Here is a 16,210-nt window from a genome sequence, read left to right on the forward strand (position 1 = left end):
GCAGGTGCAGTTGGATAATTGTCAGATTTAAAGCCTCAGTGTGGAACATTGGCCTGTAGCTGTAATAGGATGAGGACGTTTCTCATGAATCTGCTGACGAGACGGGACCAGTTTGATCAGCTTAAAGTGTTCAGGCGTGTCCCCGCGTGAACTCACACACACACACACAGAGATACACACACATAGACACAGACACAAAAACACACACACAGATATATACACACACACACAGAGATACACACACAGACAGAGACAAAAACACACACACAGAGATAGACACACACACACACAGAGATACAGACACAAAAACATACACACAGAGATAGACACAGAGATACACACACAGACAGATACAAAAACATACACACACACACACCCCCACACATAGACACAGACACAAAAACATACACACAGAGATAGACATACACACACGGGACACGGCCTGGGGACTACTCAGCACACACACAAAAACATACACACACACAGATACAGATACGCAGAGATACACACACAGATACAGACACAAAAACATACACACAGAGATAGACATACACACACGGGACACGGCCTGGGGACTACTCAGCACACACACAAAAACATACACACACACAGATACAGATACGCAGAGATACACACACAGATACAGACACAAAAACATACACACACAGAAATACACACACACACATACACAAAAACATACACACACACACAGAGATACACAGACGCAAAAACACACCCACACACAGATACGCACACACACAGAGACACACACCCCCCCACACACAGAGATACACACACAGACACAAAAACATACACGCACACACAGATAGAAACACACACACACACCCCCACACACACAGATACATACACATACACACACCCACACAGAGATACCCCCCCCCACACACACCCCTATTATGTCGTTAAAAAGACGACACACAAAGTCTTAAAGGCCCATATTTGTTTTTCCTCTGATCTGTTCTGTCGTTTCCTCGTCACACACAGACCTGGAGTTGTGTTTTTGTTTTATTCACACACATTTAACACACAAACTCTGCAGATTTAGACTGAAAACACTCCGTTCCACCTTGTGATGTCATCATGTGGTGATACAGGAAGTGCTCCACTGTGTTTTTAAACTCCACACACCTTCATTTATAGAATCATTGGCTCGTTTCAGTCCTGGAGTTGTCTCTTATCTCGACTGAACTAAAGGTAAAAGGAGCTGTTCACTACCACTTGATGACATCACAAGGTGGAACGTCACATTTTGATCTTTGGAGATGTTACAGACTAATAATAAAGTGACTCAAACATGTGAATGAAACAAAACACAACTCCAGGTCTGTTTTTGAGGAGGAAAAAGGAGGTAAAGAGAATATCAGGGAAAACGTTAAATGTGTGTGACTTTGTTGAAGTGAAACACCAGGGGGCGCTCACACTTATTTGGTCCTGGTTTAGTCCCAGTTTAATCCTGGTGTAGACGTTGGTTTGGTCTTGTTCTAGTCCAGGTTTACAGGTTTAGTTTGTGGGTTCAGTCCCAGTTTGGTCCGGTTGGTGATTGTTATAATATAAAGACAAATGAATGTTCTGTTATAGAGTTTGTGTCAGCAGCAGGAAAAATGAAAACGGAGAGAATTTCAGAGGTTTTTTTTTTTACCATCGAAATTACAAGGAGACCAGATCAGAGCCTCAACAAAACGCTGTGTGGTTCTGTTCTATGAGACGATCCTTTTTGAATCCAGGAGTCACCACAAAAACACGACAGTTTGTCTAAAGGAAGAAACAAACGGCTGGAGGTTTGTCAGGATGTTTTCAGAAAATAGAGATAAAATGTAATAATCTGTGTAAATATTAGTGTCATTAAATCATCACTGCGTTGGTATAAAAAAACATTCTGTGGTTTTAATAAAAATATGATTCTGTTTTACATTTAACAAACATTTTGAATTGTTTCCGCGCCGTTACAATCATCAGAGTAGAGTCCAGTGTTTGACGACAGCAGAGACAGAGACACTGGACACGACACAGAACAAACAACAACAGGAACTGCACGACAAACAGGAAACAACATCAGCGGGACGTCCATTACACAGACGATTCTCTTAATAAACTTCTGTAGATTGCATAAAATGAAAAATCAGACATCTTTGTAAGTGATTGTAGCAAACTGCAGTCGATCATTTATCACATTATCATTCGTCTTAGTTTCCCTAAAATCTGCGTCGCTATAAACACGAGACAATACGAGACAATACTACTGCTCTTACAATGTGCAAAGTGCCAAGAAAAGGAGAAACAGTCAGTACCCAACGATTTGGTCCAAAACAAAATAAATACAACCCAGAGAAACAGAACTTAAAGAGCCAGTACTGGACTTTTACGCCTTCTGCTTCAAGAAAACGTCCTTTATGTCAAACACTTTTAAAAAGCAGCTATTTGACAAAAACTGAATCAAATTACCAATACAAAGCTGTTTTTTGTTGGTTGAGAAATGAACCAAAACAAAGTAACAGTGAGAAATAAACTAGTTTTTTTAAGTAACAGTCAGTGATGACGTCAAATCAGAGCGAGAGAAAACACAAGGTTCAAAGTCACGTACAGGCCCTTTAAACATAAAAAACACCATCTCTTGTGCTTCGACTGCTCTAAATATTAAATACAAATATATAAATAAACAAGGCAATGCAGTGTCTGTTTGAGGCACAAAAGATTAAACATGGTCCATTTTCACACACAGTCAAGTTTTTCTCAGATACAGAACAGTCCCATGTGTTTGTACCATGTGTGGAGGATCCGTGTTTGTACCATGTGTGGAGGATCCGTGTTTGTCCCATGTGTGGAGGATCCGTGTTTGTCGTGTTTGTCCCATGTGTGGAGGATCCGTGTTTGTACCATGTGTGGAGGATCCGTGTTTGTCCCATGTGTGGAGGATCCGTGTTTGTCCCATGTGTGGAGGATCCGTGTTTGTACCATGTGTGGAGGATCCGTGTTTGTACCATGTGTGGAGGATCCGTGTTTGTCCCATGTGTGGAGGATCCGTGTTTGTCGTGTTTGTCCCATGTGTGGAGGATCCGTGTTTGTCCCATGTGTGGAGGATCCGTGTTTGTACCATGTGTGGAGGATCCGTGTTTGTCACGTGAGAGTCCTGCGCTCGGCCCGGGTGACCCAGACGTGAGTGGACACTCTCCAGAGGACGGGCGCCAACAGCTGACTGAGAGTCGTGACGCTCAGGACGAGCAGGTAGATCTGGACACGGGACGTTACTGTTTTTATCATCGTTTGATTGAACATTTTAACTATACATTTATACATACATTTATTTATACATTTGTTTCATTTTTATCTCCATCTTTCTCAACAACTGAAGGGATAAAAAACAAACTAACTCAATGATAAAAGTGATTTTTTAAAGATAAGATCAGATCTGCCTTTATTAGACCCACAGTGGGGAAATTCCAGTGTTGCACCACACAGTTAAAGAACAGAAGGAAAATGGAACATGCAATAAAACAAGATAATAGATAAATAACTTAAAATAATTTAAAAATAGACTAAGAGCAAAATCTAAAATACCAACAAAAACTATCATGTACAATAAGAGTCAGTGCAGCAGAATAAACCTCAGTAAAGTGACTTCAGTGGAATGTGTACAATTTAATTTCTCAAATTCTTCCTTAATAAATGTGAAGGAAATGCAGTAAATCCAACTGTAAATGTGTAGATAATTACAAAAAGGTTGGGCTTTATAGAAATATTGTTGTGTTTTATTTATTTGCTATGGAAATAGTAAAAGAAAAATTCAACTCTGTCGACTGGAGAAAACACTGTGGGAGTGAAGACGTTTGGCAGCTCTGGTTCTTCAGTTTTTGTTATAGAAATATAGATTTTGTTATATATTTTTTGGGGCAAAAGTGAAACACAAATGCATCTGTCTCCAGTGAGAAAGACTAAATAATATTAAAGCTTGAATATTTAGAGTAAAAACATGATCCCAGAGTGTGTTTGAGATTACAGATAAGATCAAGCGCCGTCCTAGACCCTAAAGTTTCACTTTTATTTGATATTTATATAAATATATTTATATATATTTGACATTACTAAACATGAACACACTTCCAGTACTGACCTCTCTGGAGATGATTCCTGCTCGTCGGGCGCGACTTCCCAAAACAAAGGAAAACTCGCTGACCTGAGCCAAACCGGCCGAAACTATCCACCGGATGTGACGAGAGGAGGGAGGCAAGATGGCCGACAGCACAGCAACCGCCATGACAAACTGATTAAGAGGATAAAAATGTGTTATGAATGACGCTTTAGAAATAAAAATAGAGTTTAAAAGTACCTTCATAATGACCAGGGACAGAGTGAGCACCAGCAGAATAGTCAACTCATACAGAACGAACGTGGGGAACACGTGAAGACCTGAAAGAGTCAAATGTTAAGAGCTAAATAATCATGTTAAGTGGCACAAAAACTATATTTGGGTTTAAATAAGAATAAAGCAGGACAGGAATTAGATATGAACAAATGTGTCTGCTAAAATCTTCAAATAAAGAAACACACAGTAAACAAAACATGCAAATAGATTAAACAAAATAAACTTTAAAGGCAGTTTATTTGTAATAAAAGGGCAAATTAAAAATAATAAAACTTTTACGTAAACAGTGTCTCTCCTTGAGTAACACATTTATTTAATTACATGTTACAAAACTATAACGTACGAACCAATGGAAGCAAAGAAGATGATGGCGAGGAAGTCTCTGATTGGTTCGATGCAGCTCATGACCTCGGCCGTGACCATGTGACCCTGAGTCGACAGCAGAGCTCCGGCCAAAAAACAGCCCAGCTCCATGGAAATGCTCAGGAACTCAGTCACCTGGAGAACACGCAGAAAAAACAAAGAACAACGTTTAAAAGACACAGGAATCCAGCGAGACTCTGCACCAGGGCTGAGGTTTGAAACACACGGACACTTTAAGAGCCTTAACCCTCTGGTGCACAGCGGTCACTGCAGTGGACAACAACTAAAACAGAACTGTCTCTTTAATGCACTGGTTTATGTGGTGGAGCTGCACATCAGCCTCTACAGTGCTCTCTGCTGCCACACTCCATTGAGGTCAATTCAGTGGTCAGTCGGTGTAACTGCAAGCAAATTTCCTCTGATTGGTTTTCTTATTCAGGCCTAAACGTTGCGCCTATACAGTGTTAAAATTTCCCAAAAATTGTTTAAATATTTTTCAAAGCATAAAAAGAAACATGTGTTTGTATATTTACAATAGAACACAAGTGAATTCATTTTTACAGGCAGTTTACAATGTTGTCACGTCCTGAGAAGAATAAAAACACTTCAGGAAAAAATCTTGACCAAGGCTTTAATAATTCATGCATCAGAGGGTTAATAAAGCATCAACTAATGTTTAATTCATAATGAACAGAGTTTATTAAGATTGATTCAGGATTAGTAACTACTTAATTAATCTCTAACTCCTGGTCCTAACACTACGCCTGAATTCATCCATCATCCATGTTCTTCCTCTTCTCCGGGGCCGGGTCATGGGGGCAGAAGTCTGAGCAGGGACGCCTAGACTTCCCTCACCCCAGACACTTCCTCCGAGCTCCTGCTGTGTCACTGAATCATTTACTATAAACTATTTATTCGCTCTAAACTTCGTCTTTAGTTCATGTTTTATTAAGGTTAATTAAAGGCGTAGTTATGTAGAGGCACAGAAAAAATGAAACAGGGGGAGAAATTAAATAAATAAAAACATTTAAATAAAAATAAAATAAAAAATGAGTAAACAAAATGAACTATTTCCATGATCTACCAAAGTCATAATAAAGAACATACTGTTAACATGAAGAAGACGAAGGCCGCCGTCCCCAGCACCAGGATCTCTTTGTTTCCTTTGCTCTCATGGTGCAGTTTCTTGTAAAATGGTCCAATGACGGAGGATTTGAAAAGCAAACACAACAATAACACGGCCGCCAAAGACGCCACGACCTGAGCCAGGAGGAAGAGCACGCGCAGCCCCCCGAGCAGCAGACTGTGGAGGCAGGAAGGGGTCATTTTATCATCTTCATCCATAATAAACCGCGGAATAAACACTCAGATCATTTCAGTCTAAAAGCAACGACGAACAATGAAAACGAAGCAGACGTAAGATTTTAAATAAACTAATTTGTATTTCAAACAAACCAAAATCTGACCTGTCCAAGTCTCCGCTCTGGGCCTGGATGAACGTGGGCATGACGGCGATGAAGAGGCCGAGCTGAACGTCCTGCATCACCAACATCCCCAGAAGAACGCTGCTGTAGTCTGAGTCACCTTCAACACCACGACAAACAAACACAACCACAGGGATATTACACGAGAAGAGCTGCAATGTCCCCTTTGAAATAATTAAATACAGATTAGGAAGGAAAGTTTAAGAATAGACGTCAGGAAAACTCATCTTTGGCAGAACGTATGAATCATTTTGTAACATAATAAATCGTATTAAACAGCGTAATTCTTATAATATGACGAATTGTCTGTGATACTTCAGTCGTTCAGGTGAGTTTTGGTCAATTGGACAAAAACAAAATAAAATAAAACAGTTTTGTTCAGATGACGGAACTGAATTTTCTTTTGTGCCTGATTAACTCCTCAATCTTATAACGACAGCTGAGTTTTTACTGGGTCAGACCTGGACGACTGAGGGACACAGATAAATTATAACTGTACAGTTTTATGAGTAGACACGACCTACACCTACACCCACACCCACACCCACACCCACACCTACGGTACCTTCTTTGTCTCCTCTGGCTCCTCCTAGAAAGCGGGACACTAGAGGGGTGCTGGAGAGGGACAAACAGGTGGAGATGAAGACGGTCTGAGTCGTCCGAATCTTCAGGACCTGCCCCCACAACAAACCAGAGCCGACCATCAGCAGACTCAGGTAACACGAGCCCTGCACGGACGTCTTCCACACCTACACAGAGCGAACACGGTCACACACGGAGCATCTGAGAACTTAGAGAAACATGATCAAAACACCAGCATGTTTTAGCTCAAATACAGAACAGTAAAAAATACAAGTAAAAAGTAGCCAAGGAAGTAAAAAAGTCTTTTGAACACGATATATTCTACAGATGTGACCTGTAACTTGGCCTGGTGGTGGTCACGTGTGTGTGTGTGTGTGTGAGCAAAAAGGGGAATGTGAACAGTATACAAATAGAATACATCACTTACAAAACGTTCTGTTTCCCATAAAACAGTGTCATTTCTCATAATCACAGAAAACTCAGACAGAACCGTTACATTTTGGTCAAAGCCACATTTCTCATTTCTTCTCAATATCCTTCTTCATACAGACATGACACACTCCAGGAGGAAACGCTTTAAGACACTGGTGTAATTTCAATTTGTTCAGGCGCCGGGACCCGGGCGCCGGGACCCGGGCGCCGGGACTCGGGCGCCGGGACCAGGACCCGGGCGTTAAATTTTTCTGTACTCTGCCTTTAACTGGACTGTACAATAAAGATCTACAGAACGATTCCTGAGCCTCTGCCTGTTCTTCATGCTACAGAACAAAAACATTGCATCACCTACTTGTCTCCATGAAAATAGATAAGTTTAATGTTACACTGTGGAACATTTCAGGCAATAACATCTCCATGAAGACAAGCAGGTGGTAGAAGTTACTCTATAGAACAACACTCTACTTTGTACTATGACAAACAGCTTATACAAAAACAACCTTCCGAAGTCGCTCTGGGGAGAACTCCAGTCCCACGACAAAAAGAGTGAAAAACACACCGAGCTCTCCCAAAGTCTCCACTTGGACCATGGACTGAAACACAGTGAAAACACAGTATTATCTTTAACTGCATTGTTGTTATGAAATGTACAGCATCATTAAAATACAAACCTTGATACTATTGAGGCACGAAGGACCGAGCAGAACCCCACAGATAATATATCCAAACATCGGAGGGAGACTGAGCAAAGTGCAGACCCAGCCACAAGGCAAAGACAGCATCACGATAGAAACCAGGTCCTAGAGTTTGTAAAAAAGAATAATAAAAAGAAAACAGGGGCTGATTAATAAATGAAAATGGTTGAGATTTGTATATATGTGTATAACTGTACCTTAATGAAGTGGTGGTCGGCCCGGGGCATGGTGGAGTCCCGTGGTTTGGTGAGGACGTACTGGTTGTTCTGAGAGTCGATGAGCATGCTCAGACCCAGATCATCCTCCACCTCTCTTTTCTTTGATTTGTTTTTTCTCTTTCCTCCATTTTCCTCATCCTCCTCCACCCTCAGCACAGCCTCAACGTTCACTCCTACGACCTGAACACAAAAGGTCAGCAGGTTCGTTCAGGGTTGATGAGATGTAAGAGTCTCACAGACCTGTTTGTTGTTATCAAACGCATGTTCTTCAATCTCTTCCTCGAGTCGGTCGGCTGCTTTTCTCACATCTTCCAGGATCTCGTCTAAAATGGACAGAGTTTTGTTTTGGGCCAAAGCACTTTTCAGAGCTTCCTGTTGGTGCTTCTCAGCTGCCACAAGCTCCACATACTCCTGCTCCTCCTGCGACAAACAAAGCCCATCACAAACATGTGTAAACACATTTTAAAGCTGTAAGGTAAAATAAGATATTCTGGGTCTTGAGCAGCTCATTTATGTTTGTAACACCAGATGTAAACTACAGACACGAGTCTCACCTTTATAGCTGCCTCTCTGAGGGCCTCCAGCCTCTGTCTACTGCTCTCCTTCATATTGACCACATCTTTGTAGTCGCCCTGCAGCGCCCTCTGCAGGCTGTGCACTGCCTGGTACACAAGGTGTTCACTTTCATTGAGCTCCTTCTGGAAAACTTCTAGTGTATGAACCTGTGAAAAGGAGAAAGGGCTGATGGTAAACACTTTACACGTGAAGATAAGTGAATGAATGTGTCATAATTAAAAGTCTGTATGTAGTTGGGTCAATGTACTGCACAAAAAGCCTGCACTTCAGATGAGTCATAAAACCTCACAGACAATGGAGATACTGGTATGAAAACAACGCCGGCTTTACCCTGAAATGTCTTTCTTCCTCTGAGAGAGTCTGATCTCGCTCTACAGCTTTTGCTGCGGCAGAAAGCTTTTTCACCGCCACGCTCTTCTGGTGCAGGAGCCCAACCAGACGTTTACAGTTGGTGGCCACCCAGCTCTGGCCGTGGGGGGCCCCGTTGGCCTGATACAGCTTAAAGACATGCTTGGCCACCTGGTCTTTGGGTATCGCAGCCAGTGCCTTTGCCAGGCCAAGGCACAGCAGCCAACACACAAACTGCATCCAAAACTTCAGGCCCAGTTACACCACAGGCTGTGGCTCTAAACACTGCACAAAATGAATCAAACATTAAAGGAAAATATTATCACACAACCACAATGAAAAGCAGTATTGAGACGAGGATGACAGCTCAGACTCTGATGAAGCTCCTCCCTCATCCGAGGAGAGGTATCACAGGGTGTGGTCAAACGAGTGTTTACTGCAGCAAACACAAACTGTCATCCTCTTTTGAATGATTTACTTACACGTGAGTTTTCTGTTCTGAAAGTCCAGATGCCTTATTTTACATCGACTAACAGTATCTAAACATTACTCACTTCACAGAGGAGCTTCACAACATGAGTCAGTCACAGTGATGTGTAGTTTCCATATTCCTCAGTTTCTCTGTTCGTCTTGGGACTGGACTGAGACACTGCTGTTGGTCAAATCAATGGCAGCTCTGTGTGAAACCTGGCACCTGAAAAGCACACACAAACACACAACCCAACAAACTTTACTACACAAGAATGTAATGAAAGCATAAATGACACATTTAATGACAGCACTGCAGAGATGAGGTAGTTACACTAAAAGTCCAAACATTATTTAATGTGTAACACTTTGGTGCATCTTAGAGCTCAGACCTAAAGCTGAAGGTGGTTGAACAGTAAAACATGAAGCTTCATGGACATGGAGTGAAACATGAGTCTTCATGGAGTGAAACATGAGTCTTCATGGAGTGAAACATGAGTCTTCATGCACATTTAAGCTCCTGGAGTAAACTGTTCATTCACTGTCACTCGTCATTAGGTTAAATGATGTTTAAATCACACTGTGAGACTCGCAGACTGAGCTGATGTAGTTTAAAGACATGCCACATGATCATTTGTCGAGTCAAGTCAAAGACAAAACAGTGAATCCACAGATTATCATTTTATCAAAAAGGAAACTTGCCTGAGGTAAAAACGCTGTCCGCCATTTGGACTCGGCTCCACATCCGCGGAAACGAACAAACAGGCTGTTGTAGAGGATCAGACACCTCCTCCTCCTCCTCCTGCTCCTGCTGCTCCTCCTCCTCTGCTCCTGCTGCTCCTGCTCCTCCTCCTCTGCCACATCGCGCAAACACACGGCAAACACAGACTGCTCCTCCTCCAGACCTCCTCCTGCAGGTTTGTACTTTCACTACTGGATTTATTATGTTTATGGTGGACTGCTAAAGTTTGACAGTTAGCTCTGAAATGTAAAGAGCCGTGAGTGTAAGAGCCGTGAGAGCAGCTGAGCCGGCTCCACGGGTCTCTCTCTGTAACATGAGCAGATTAAACACAGAACAGTACAGTGTTTTATAAACTTAAACATCAGTACAGTGTTTTCAGTTTGTTAGAGTTAGATAAAGTAGAGTAGGTCAGTCTGATATAACTTCTTGTCGTTACTTCCGAAACATCCTGGCCGCTCCTCATGGGAGTTGTAGTTTTTAGATGCTAAGTTTCGCTAGCTTCTTTTTAGCTTCTTCATACAAATCGCCAAAGTTTTGCTCCCTACTCTTCAGATGTTCTTCTTAAAGTTAAATATCGTGCATATTGGTGTTGTTTGAGCGGGATTACGGTCACAGTTTCACATTTAACTCGAGTCTTCGGCTGTAAACTAATTTTGTTTGTTTTGTTGTGTAGCATGATAAAAAATAACCGCTTAAAATACCGCGGGCTGTGAAAACCGCCCTTTGTAATTGTATTTTGCGCATAAAATATGTATTAAATCTGTCGAATGATGTAATTTATTATCACGCTGAGGCTGTCAAAGTGAGACAGGCCTGTTGCTAAGCTAAAGGACCACAACTCCCATGTCACCTCGCGATATATTGACGCATGCGCAGTCGTGCTAACTGATCAACTTGTTCAAGTCAAAACAGGCAGAAAAATGGTATGTAAAATTAAAAATAAGTGAAGACAGTCTCATTTATAACAGCTAAAAAGAAGCAGTTAGTCCTGTAGTGTTCACTTAATGATGTTTGGTGATGTTTGGATTTGTTGCACGAGCAGAAAAAGCAGTAAAATGTGATGTTGTTTGCTAGGTGTCGCATTGCTAAGCTAATGCAGGTCCACAACAGTAACAGGTCCATAATACTGTGGACATGTGAAGTACAGTAACAGGTCCATAATACTGTGGACATGTGAAGTACAGTAACAGGTCCATAACACTGTGGACATGTGAGGTCAGTGCAGTAACAGATCTGTGGACATGTGAGGTACAGTAACAGGTCCATAACACTGTGGACATGGGACATTAGTGCACAGTAACAGGTCCATAACACTGTGGACATGGGACATTAGTGCACAGTAACAGGTCCATAACACTGTGGACATGGGACATTAGTGCACAGTAACAGGTCCATAACACTGTGGACATGGGACATTAGTGCACAGTAACAGGTCCATAACACTGTGGACATGGGACATTAGTGCACAGTAACAGTCTTTAGGTGGTGTATATTTTGAGATGGGTTATTCCCACGGGGGCATGTACTTTTCCCTTTTTGGTAACTCACTCTGATCCCCACTGCAGTCTGCAGGATCAAACCCCCCTCCTGATGCCAGAACTGGGTCACTCACTGGCCTGTGCTGTTTGGGCGCCGGGATGTGAGTTTTGGATGTGAATAATCTCTGACAATTGGCATTTTCTTCTGATATAACTTCTGATATTAGTGCAGGCTCTGCAGTTAAGGTTAGGTTAAGATAAACCTAACTTTAACAGGTAAAATGATTCCCAGAGCTTTGATTGTTTGATATAAAACTTGATATCATTCACCTGTCCTGTGAAATTTTAAATGAAAGTTACCCAAATTAACATGCCATGTTCCCACAGAGTAAATTGAAGTCATCACAGAAGGACAAGGTTCGGCAGTTCATGTCCTTCACGCAGGCGGGGGAGAGGACAGCCATCTACTGCCTGACACAGAACGACTGGAAACTAGAAGTAGCCACAGATAACTACTTCCAAAATCCTGACCTGTTTAATAAAGAATACATGAAAACCTCAGTGGATCGCAAGAAGCTGGAACAGCTCTACAGCAGATACAAAGGTCAGAGGTTAATCTCACAGGGTCTTATGACTTGATGTTGTCCCATCTCAGCATTATCTGTCATTGTGTTGTGTGATTACAGACCCTCAAGATGAAAATAAAATAGGCGTTGATGGGATCCAGCAGTTCTGTGACGACCTGTTGCTGGATCCAGCGAGTATGAGCATCCTGGTCGTGGCCTGGAAGTTCAGAGCAGCCACACAGTGCGAGTTTAGTAAGAAGGAGTTTCTAGACGGCATGACAGAGTTGGGGTAAGACTGACAACAACATAACATTCAGTCTGTATTAAAAACAATGAACACATTATCTAATGTTGAAATTGGTGTATTCAGGGGAGTGGACAGAAATAATTTTTTAATCAGCAGTGAGTTCACATGACAAAAGACGAGGTTTAAATCTGTCAACTGGACAAATCGTTGTAGGAGTGTCCAGTTGACAGATTTAAACTTGGTCTTTTGTTATGGATCAGACCTGGACGACTGAGGGATTACACAGACAATGAGTTCACATTTCACATTTTAAAACTGTCCAGGAGCAATAACATAAACATTTGTGAGGAAACTAATGTTGTTTTCACACACGTTAGTGCACTCTGTGGACTGACTCTAGTGCGCACTAGATTTAGTTCTGTTTACTTTAATTTTACATTTGCCTTGTGCACAACAGGCCATGGTGCAGTTTATGACACTGCACTTTAAGAGGACAGAGCTCTGTGAAGACACATGTGCTCATTTCCCCTGTACGCAGTGGTCTTTTCTTTCACATGTGGCTAAATACTCTGAGGACTGTACGTGCTGGCGGAGAAAAAGCTTTGTGAACGACACACAGACAGACCAGGCTCACCTGCACAGACAGAGGCAGGAGGAGACGACGCCGATATTAAGTTCATGCAAATTTCCTCGTCAGACGAGCAAACAGCAGCTCTGCAGCGCCCATTCATAAAAGTACACGTTCCAAGTGCTTTTTTGCCAAATTCCAAACACTTTTACTGTCACCGCAGACTGCATAGGTCGGCCCGAGGTCGGCCGTGTTCACACCACACTGCCCTGCTTCAGAGTGCAGGAGTTTTACTCCACTGTTTACTGCGCTCCAGAACACGACTGTTGTGTTCACACTGGAGCAAGTGAATGAGCCAACTATGTGAAAACAGTGGGGACAGTATATTTTGGTGTTCACATAGAACAATGTGTTACCTCAATAACTGCATCTATGAAGTTATTATTTTTTTGTGGTTAAGCTCTAGTAATTGGAGTTTAAGGATGGGCTTAGTGATTCACTTTACTTCATTGATTAATTATTAATTATTGTTTGTTTGTTATTGTTTGTGTAGCTGTGACAGTCCCGAAAAACTCCGAGCTATTCTTCCAAGACTAGAGCAGGAGCTGAAAGATCCTGCGAAGTTTAAAGATTTCTACCAGTTCACTTTTAATTTTGCCAAGAATCCTGGTCAGAAAGGATTAGGTGTGTATAATGTGTATAATGTGTATAATGTGTATAATGTGTATAATGTGTATATTGTGTATATTGTGTATATTGTGTATATTGTGTATATTGTGTATATTGTGTCTAATGTGTCTAATGTGTCTAATGTGTCTAATGTGTATAATGTGTATAATGTGCTATTTTGTGCCAACACAAACACTATATAAATATATAATCATCTTTTTAAGATCTGGACATGGCTGTTGCGTACTGGAAATTAGTTTTGACCGGTCGTTTTAAGTTTCTTGATCTCTGGAATCAGTTTCTTACTGTAAGTGGATTTATAGTTTACATATTATACATTTGACTATTTCTTGTGTCTTACAATTTTTTGTTTGTTTTTAGGAGCATCACAAGCGTTCTATACCTAAAGACACATGGAACCTCCTTTTAGACTTTGGAAACATGATTGCAGACGACATGTCAAACTATGATGAGGAAGGTCAGTCATTTACGCTTAAATTTAAAAAACAAACTCTGCTTTTCCACAATCGAGGCCCTTTGGACACAGTAGATGTAAAATTCATCAAAACAATTGTTAATGATAAAAATGTAAATAATGACAGTAGTAGAAACATAATTCTGAGTAATGTGTGTTGCTTCTTGCTCTAGGGGCGTGGCCTGTCCTTATCGATGACTTTGTGGAGTTTGCGCGGCCGATTGTGGGCGGTACCAAACGTGTCATGACATAATGATGGTTCTTCTTTTATGCAATGAATGGATTTTGTTTCCTACGACTTTTTTACCAGATTTTTATAAGAATGAGCCAAAAAAAGACTAGTTTTACCGGGCCGAGCTGCAGCTTGTTGTGGACATGACATGCCTGAGGAAACGCGAGCGTCTGGACTTCACCGTGGAGTCGAGCGCTCTGTGACCAGCCTCAAAACGGCTGCTCGGCTCAAAGAGGATGGACAGTTGCTTCGGGCTTTCAAAGTCAAAATCTGTGGATGAGGTGAAAGAGTGAAGCATTTTGAATGTGCTCTTTCTATGATCAGAGCAAAGAAACAACATGCTGGTGTTTGGATGTGTGTGTGGTTCTATGGGTTCAGTTTGGATTTAGCTTTGTGTGTGAACAGTGATGTTTTTAATCTGCAGCATGTCTGAGCTCAGCACCAGCAGTTACTGGTACAAGTTTTACACTAAGTGTACTCATAGGAATAGATTTATTTATGTATGACAATACCAGTGACATTCACAGTAAAACAGATCATATCATGGTTTTAATGCCACTGGGTCACATTTAACTGACTGTTTGCTGTTTTCAGTTGATTATTTGCCAACTACAAACTGCACTGAGCTACACTTTCTAGGTTTTTACAATTTTACAGAGCGTACTGCACATGTCATGGAGGTATTCAGTTTTCATGTCAACAGGTGTATGTTTTACCTTTGTGTATGTGCTGTACTTGTTAACTGTACTGTTAGGAGAGCACTGCTCACTTTGTGCTGTGGCATTTACATAACCTCATAACTCCGTTAACACCTCATTTAAGGGCAGTAATTATTCATCTGATTTAATAAGTGCCAATTTGATCTAGAGTTTGTCACAAAGATATGACTCTGTTTAAAGGAGCAGGGATGTCATGAAATAACATGTGTTATGATTATTGAGGGGAATAGTCCTTAGTCTTTTATAATCACTCTCAGGTGACACTTTAGTGAGTGCAGCGCTCTTCAAACACACTGTGTTTGTGCCGTGAGCCTCGTGACCCTTTATTCTGAGGATTGGACACTTTTTTTTTTTCTTCAAACCACAATGGAACATTCACCCACAGCCACACGGTCTGTGATCACAGACTGTGATCACACCCACAGTCTGTGATCACACACACAGTCTGTGATCACACACACAGTCTGTGATCACACACACAGTCTGTGATCACACACACAGACTGTGATCACACCCACAGACTGTGATCACACCCACGGACTGTGATCACACTCACAGACTGTGATCACACCCACAGACTGTGTGGCTGCACCTTGAGAGATGTTTCTGTACCGTTGGTTCTAAAACCCATTGGATTAATCCACCATGACCTTAAACACTCTGTATCATGACATCCCTACACGGCGCAGACAGACAGCTCTGTTCAGAGTTTACGTTCATCAAAGAGCAGACAGACCGAGTTTTCTCATGTAAATCAAGCATTTTAACATTTGGGTAAAAGTTGAACACTCAGAAAATAACTACTGCAAATAATCCTGGCAATACTTAAGAACAGGTGAGAATATTGTTAAGAAAAGGGTTTTTTTTCAGGGTTTTTACAAATCTGTCAAATGAGGTCAGTTCTGCACATTGTCCAAACCGACTGTGATAAACTGGAGCTGTGTGTGGGCCTGTTGGTCCAGTG

The 16,210-nt window shown here is 41.5% G+C and overlaps 2 protein-coding genes across 3 annotated transcripts; one reads left to right on the plus strand and one right to left on the minus strand.

Moving 5' to 3' along the window:
- Positions 1 to 1,880: 1,880 nt before the first annotated feature.
- Positions 1,881 to 10,377, minus strand: tmco3 (transmembrane and coiled-coil domains 3). Its single transcript, XM_033990484.2, has 15 exons — positions 10,253 to 10,377; positions 9,637 to 9,776; positions 9,065 to 9,367; positions 8,713 to 8,880; positions 8,399 to 8,578; positions 8,138 to 8,338; positions 7,917 to 8,045; positions 7,746 to 7,838; positions 6,794 to 6,977; positions 6,211 to 6,328; positions 5,852 to 6,047; positions 4,729 to 4,879; positions 4,346 to 4,425; positions 4,130 to 4,279; positions 1,881 to 3,249 (listed from the first exon to the last, which is right to left on the minus strand). The coding sequence occupies exons 3-15, from the start codon at positions 9,320 to 9,322 to the stop codon at positions 3,136 to 3,138; spliced, it is 2,022 nt and encodes a 673-aa protein (XP_033846375.1). The 5' UTR covers positions 9,323 to 9,367; positions 9,637 to 9,776; positions 10,253 to 10,377; the 3' UTR covers positions 1,881 to 3,135.
- dcun1d2b (DCN1, defective in cullin neddylation 1, domain containing 2b) lies at positions 10,292 to 15,080 on the plus strand. 2 transcript variants are annotated; one of them, XM_055230428.1, is made up of 7 exons: positions 10,292 to 10,467; positions 12,158 to 12,374; positions 12,457 to 12,625; positions 13,705 to 13,835; positions 14,045 to 14,127; positions 14,202 to 14,298; positions 14,469 to 15,080. In XM_055230428.1, the coding sequence occupies exons 2-7, from the start codon at positions 12,200 to 12,202 to the stop codon at positions 14,546 to 14,548; spliced, it is 735 nt and encodes a 244-aa protein (XP_055086403.1). In that variant the 5' UTR covers positions 10,292 to 10,467; positions 12,158 to 12,199; the 3' UTR covers positions 14,549 to 15,080. The 2 variants fall into 2 exon arrangements, with proteins under 2 accessions (XP_055086403.1, XP_033841299.1); XM_033985408.2 differs by lacking the exon at positions 10,292 to 10,467 and adding an exon at positions 11,152 to 11,215.
- Positions 15,081 to 16,210: the final 1,130 nt, after the last annotated feature.

Source organism: Periophthalmus magnuspinnatus, chromosome 3, assembly GCF_009829125.3.
Source record: "Periophthalmus magnuspinnatus isolate fPerMag1 chromosome 3, fPerMag1.2.pri, whole genome shotgun sequence".
NCBI classification, from domain to species: domain Eukaryota; kingdom Metazoa; phylum Chordata; class Actinopteri; order Gobiiformes; family Gobiidae; genus Periophthalmus; species Periophthalmus magnuspinnatus.

Bases quoted from the DNA above. Each gene is read 5' to 3' on its own strand.
- tmco3 (XM_033990484.2), bottom strand. From the start codon at position 9,322: ATGCAGTTTGTGTGTTGGCTGCTGTGCCTTGGCCTGGCAAAGGCACTG. The intron at 8,339-8,398 runs GTCTGTGAGACT...TTTTGTGTTCAG, and splicing joins CGTTTGATAACAACAAACAG to GTCGTAGGAGTGAACGTTGA. The intron at 6,048-6,210 runs GTCAGATTTTGG...CTGCCTCCACAG, and splicing joins CAGAGCGGAGACTTGGACAG to TCTGCTGCTCGGGGGGCTGC.
- dcun1d2b (XM_033985408.2), top strand. The intron at 12,375-12,456 runs GTCAGAGGTTAA...GTGTGATTACAG, and splicing joins GCTCTACAGCAGATACAAAG to ACCCTCAAGATGAAAATAAA. The intron at 13,836-14,044 runs GTGTGTATAATG...CATCTTTTTAAG, and splicing joins TCCTGGTCAGAAAGGATTAG to ATCTGGACATGGCTGTTGCG.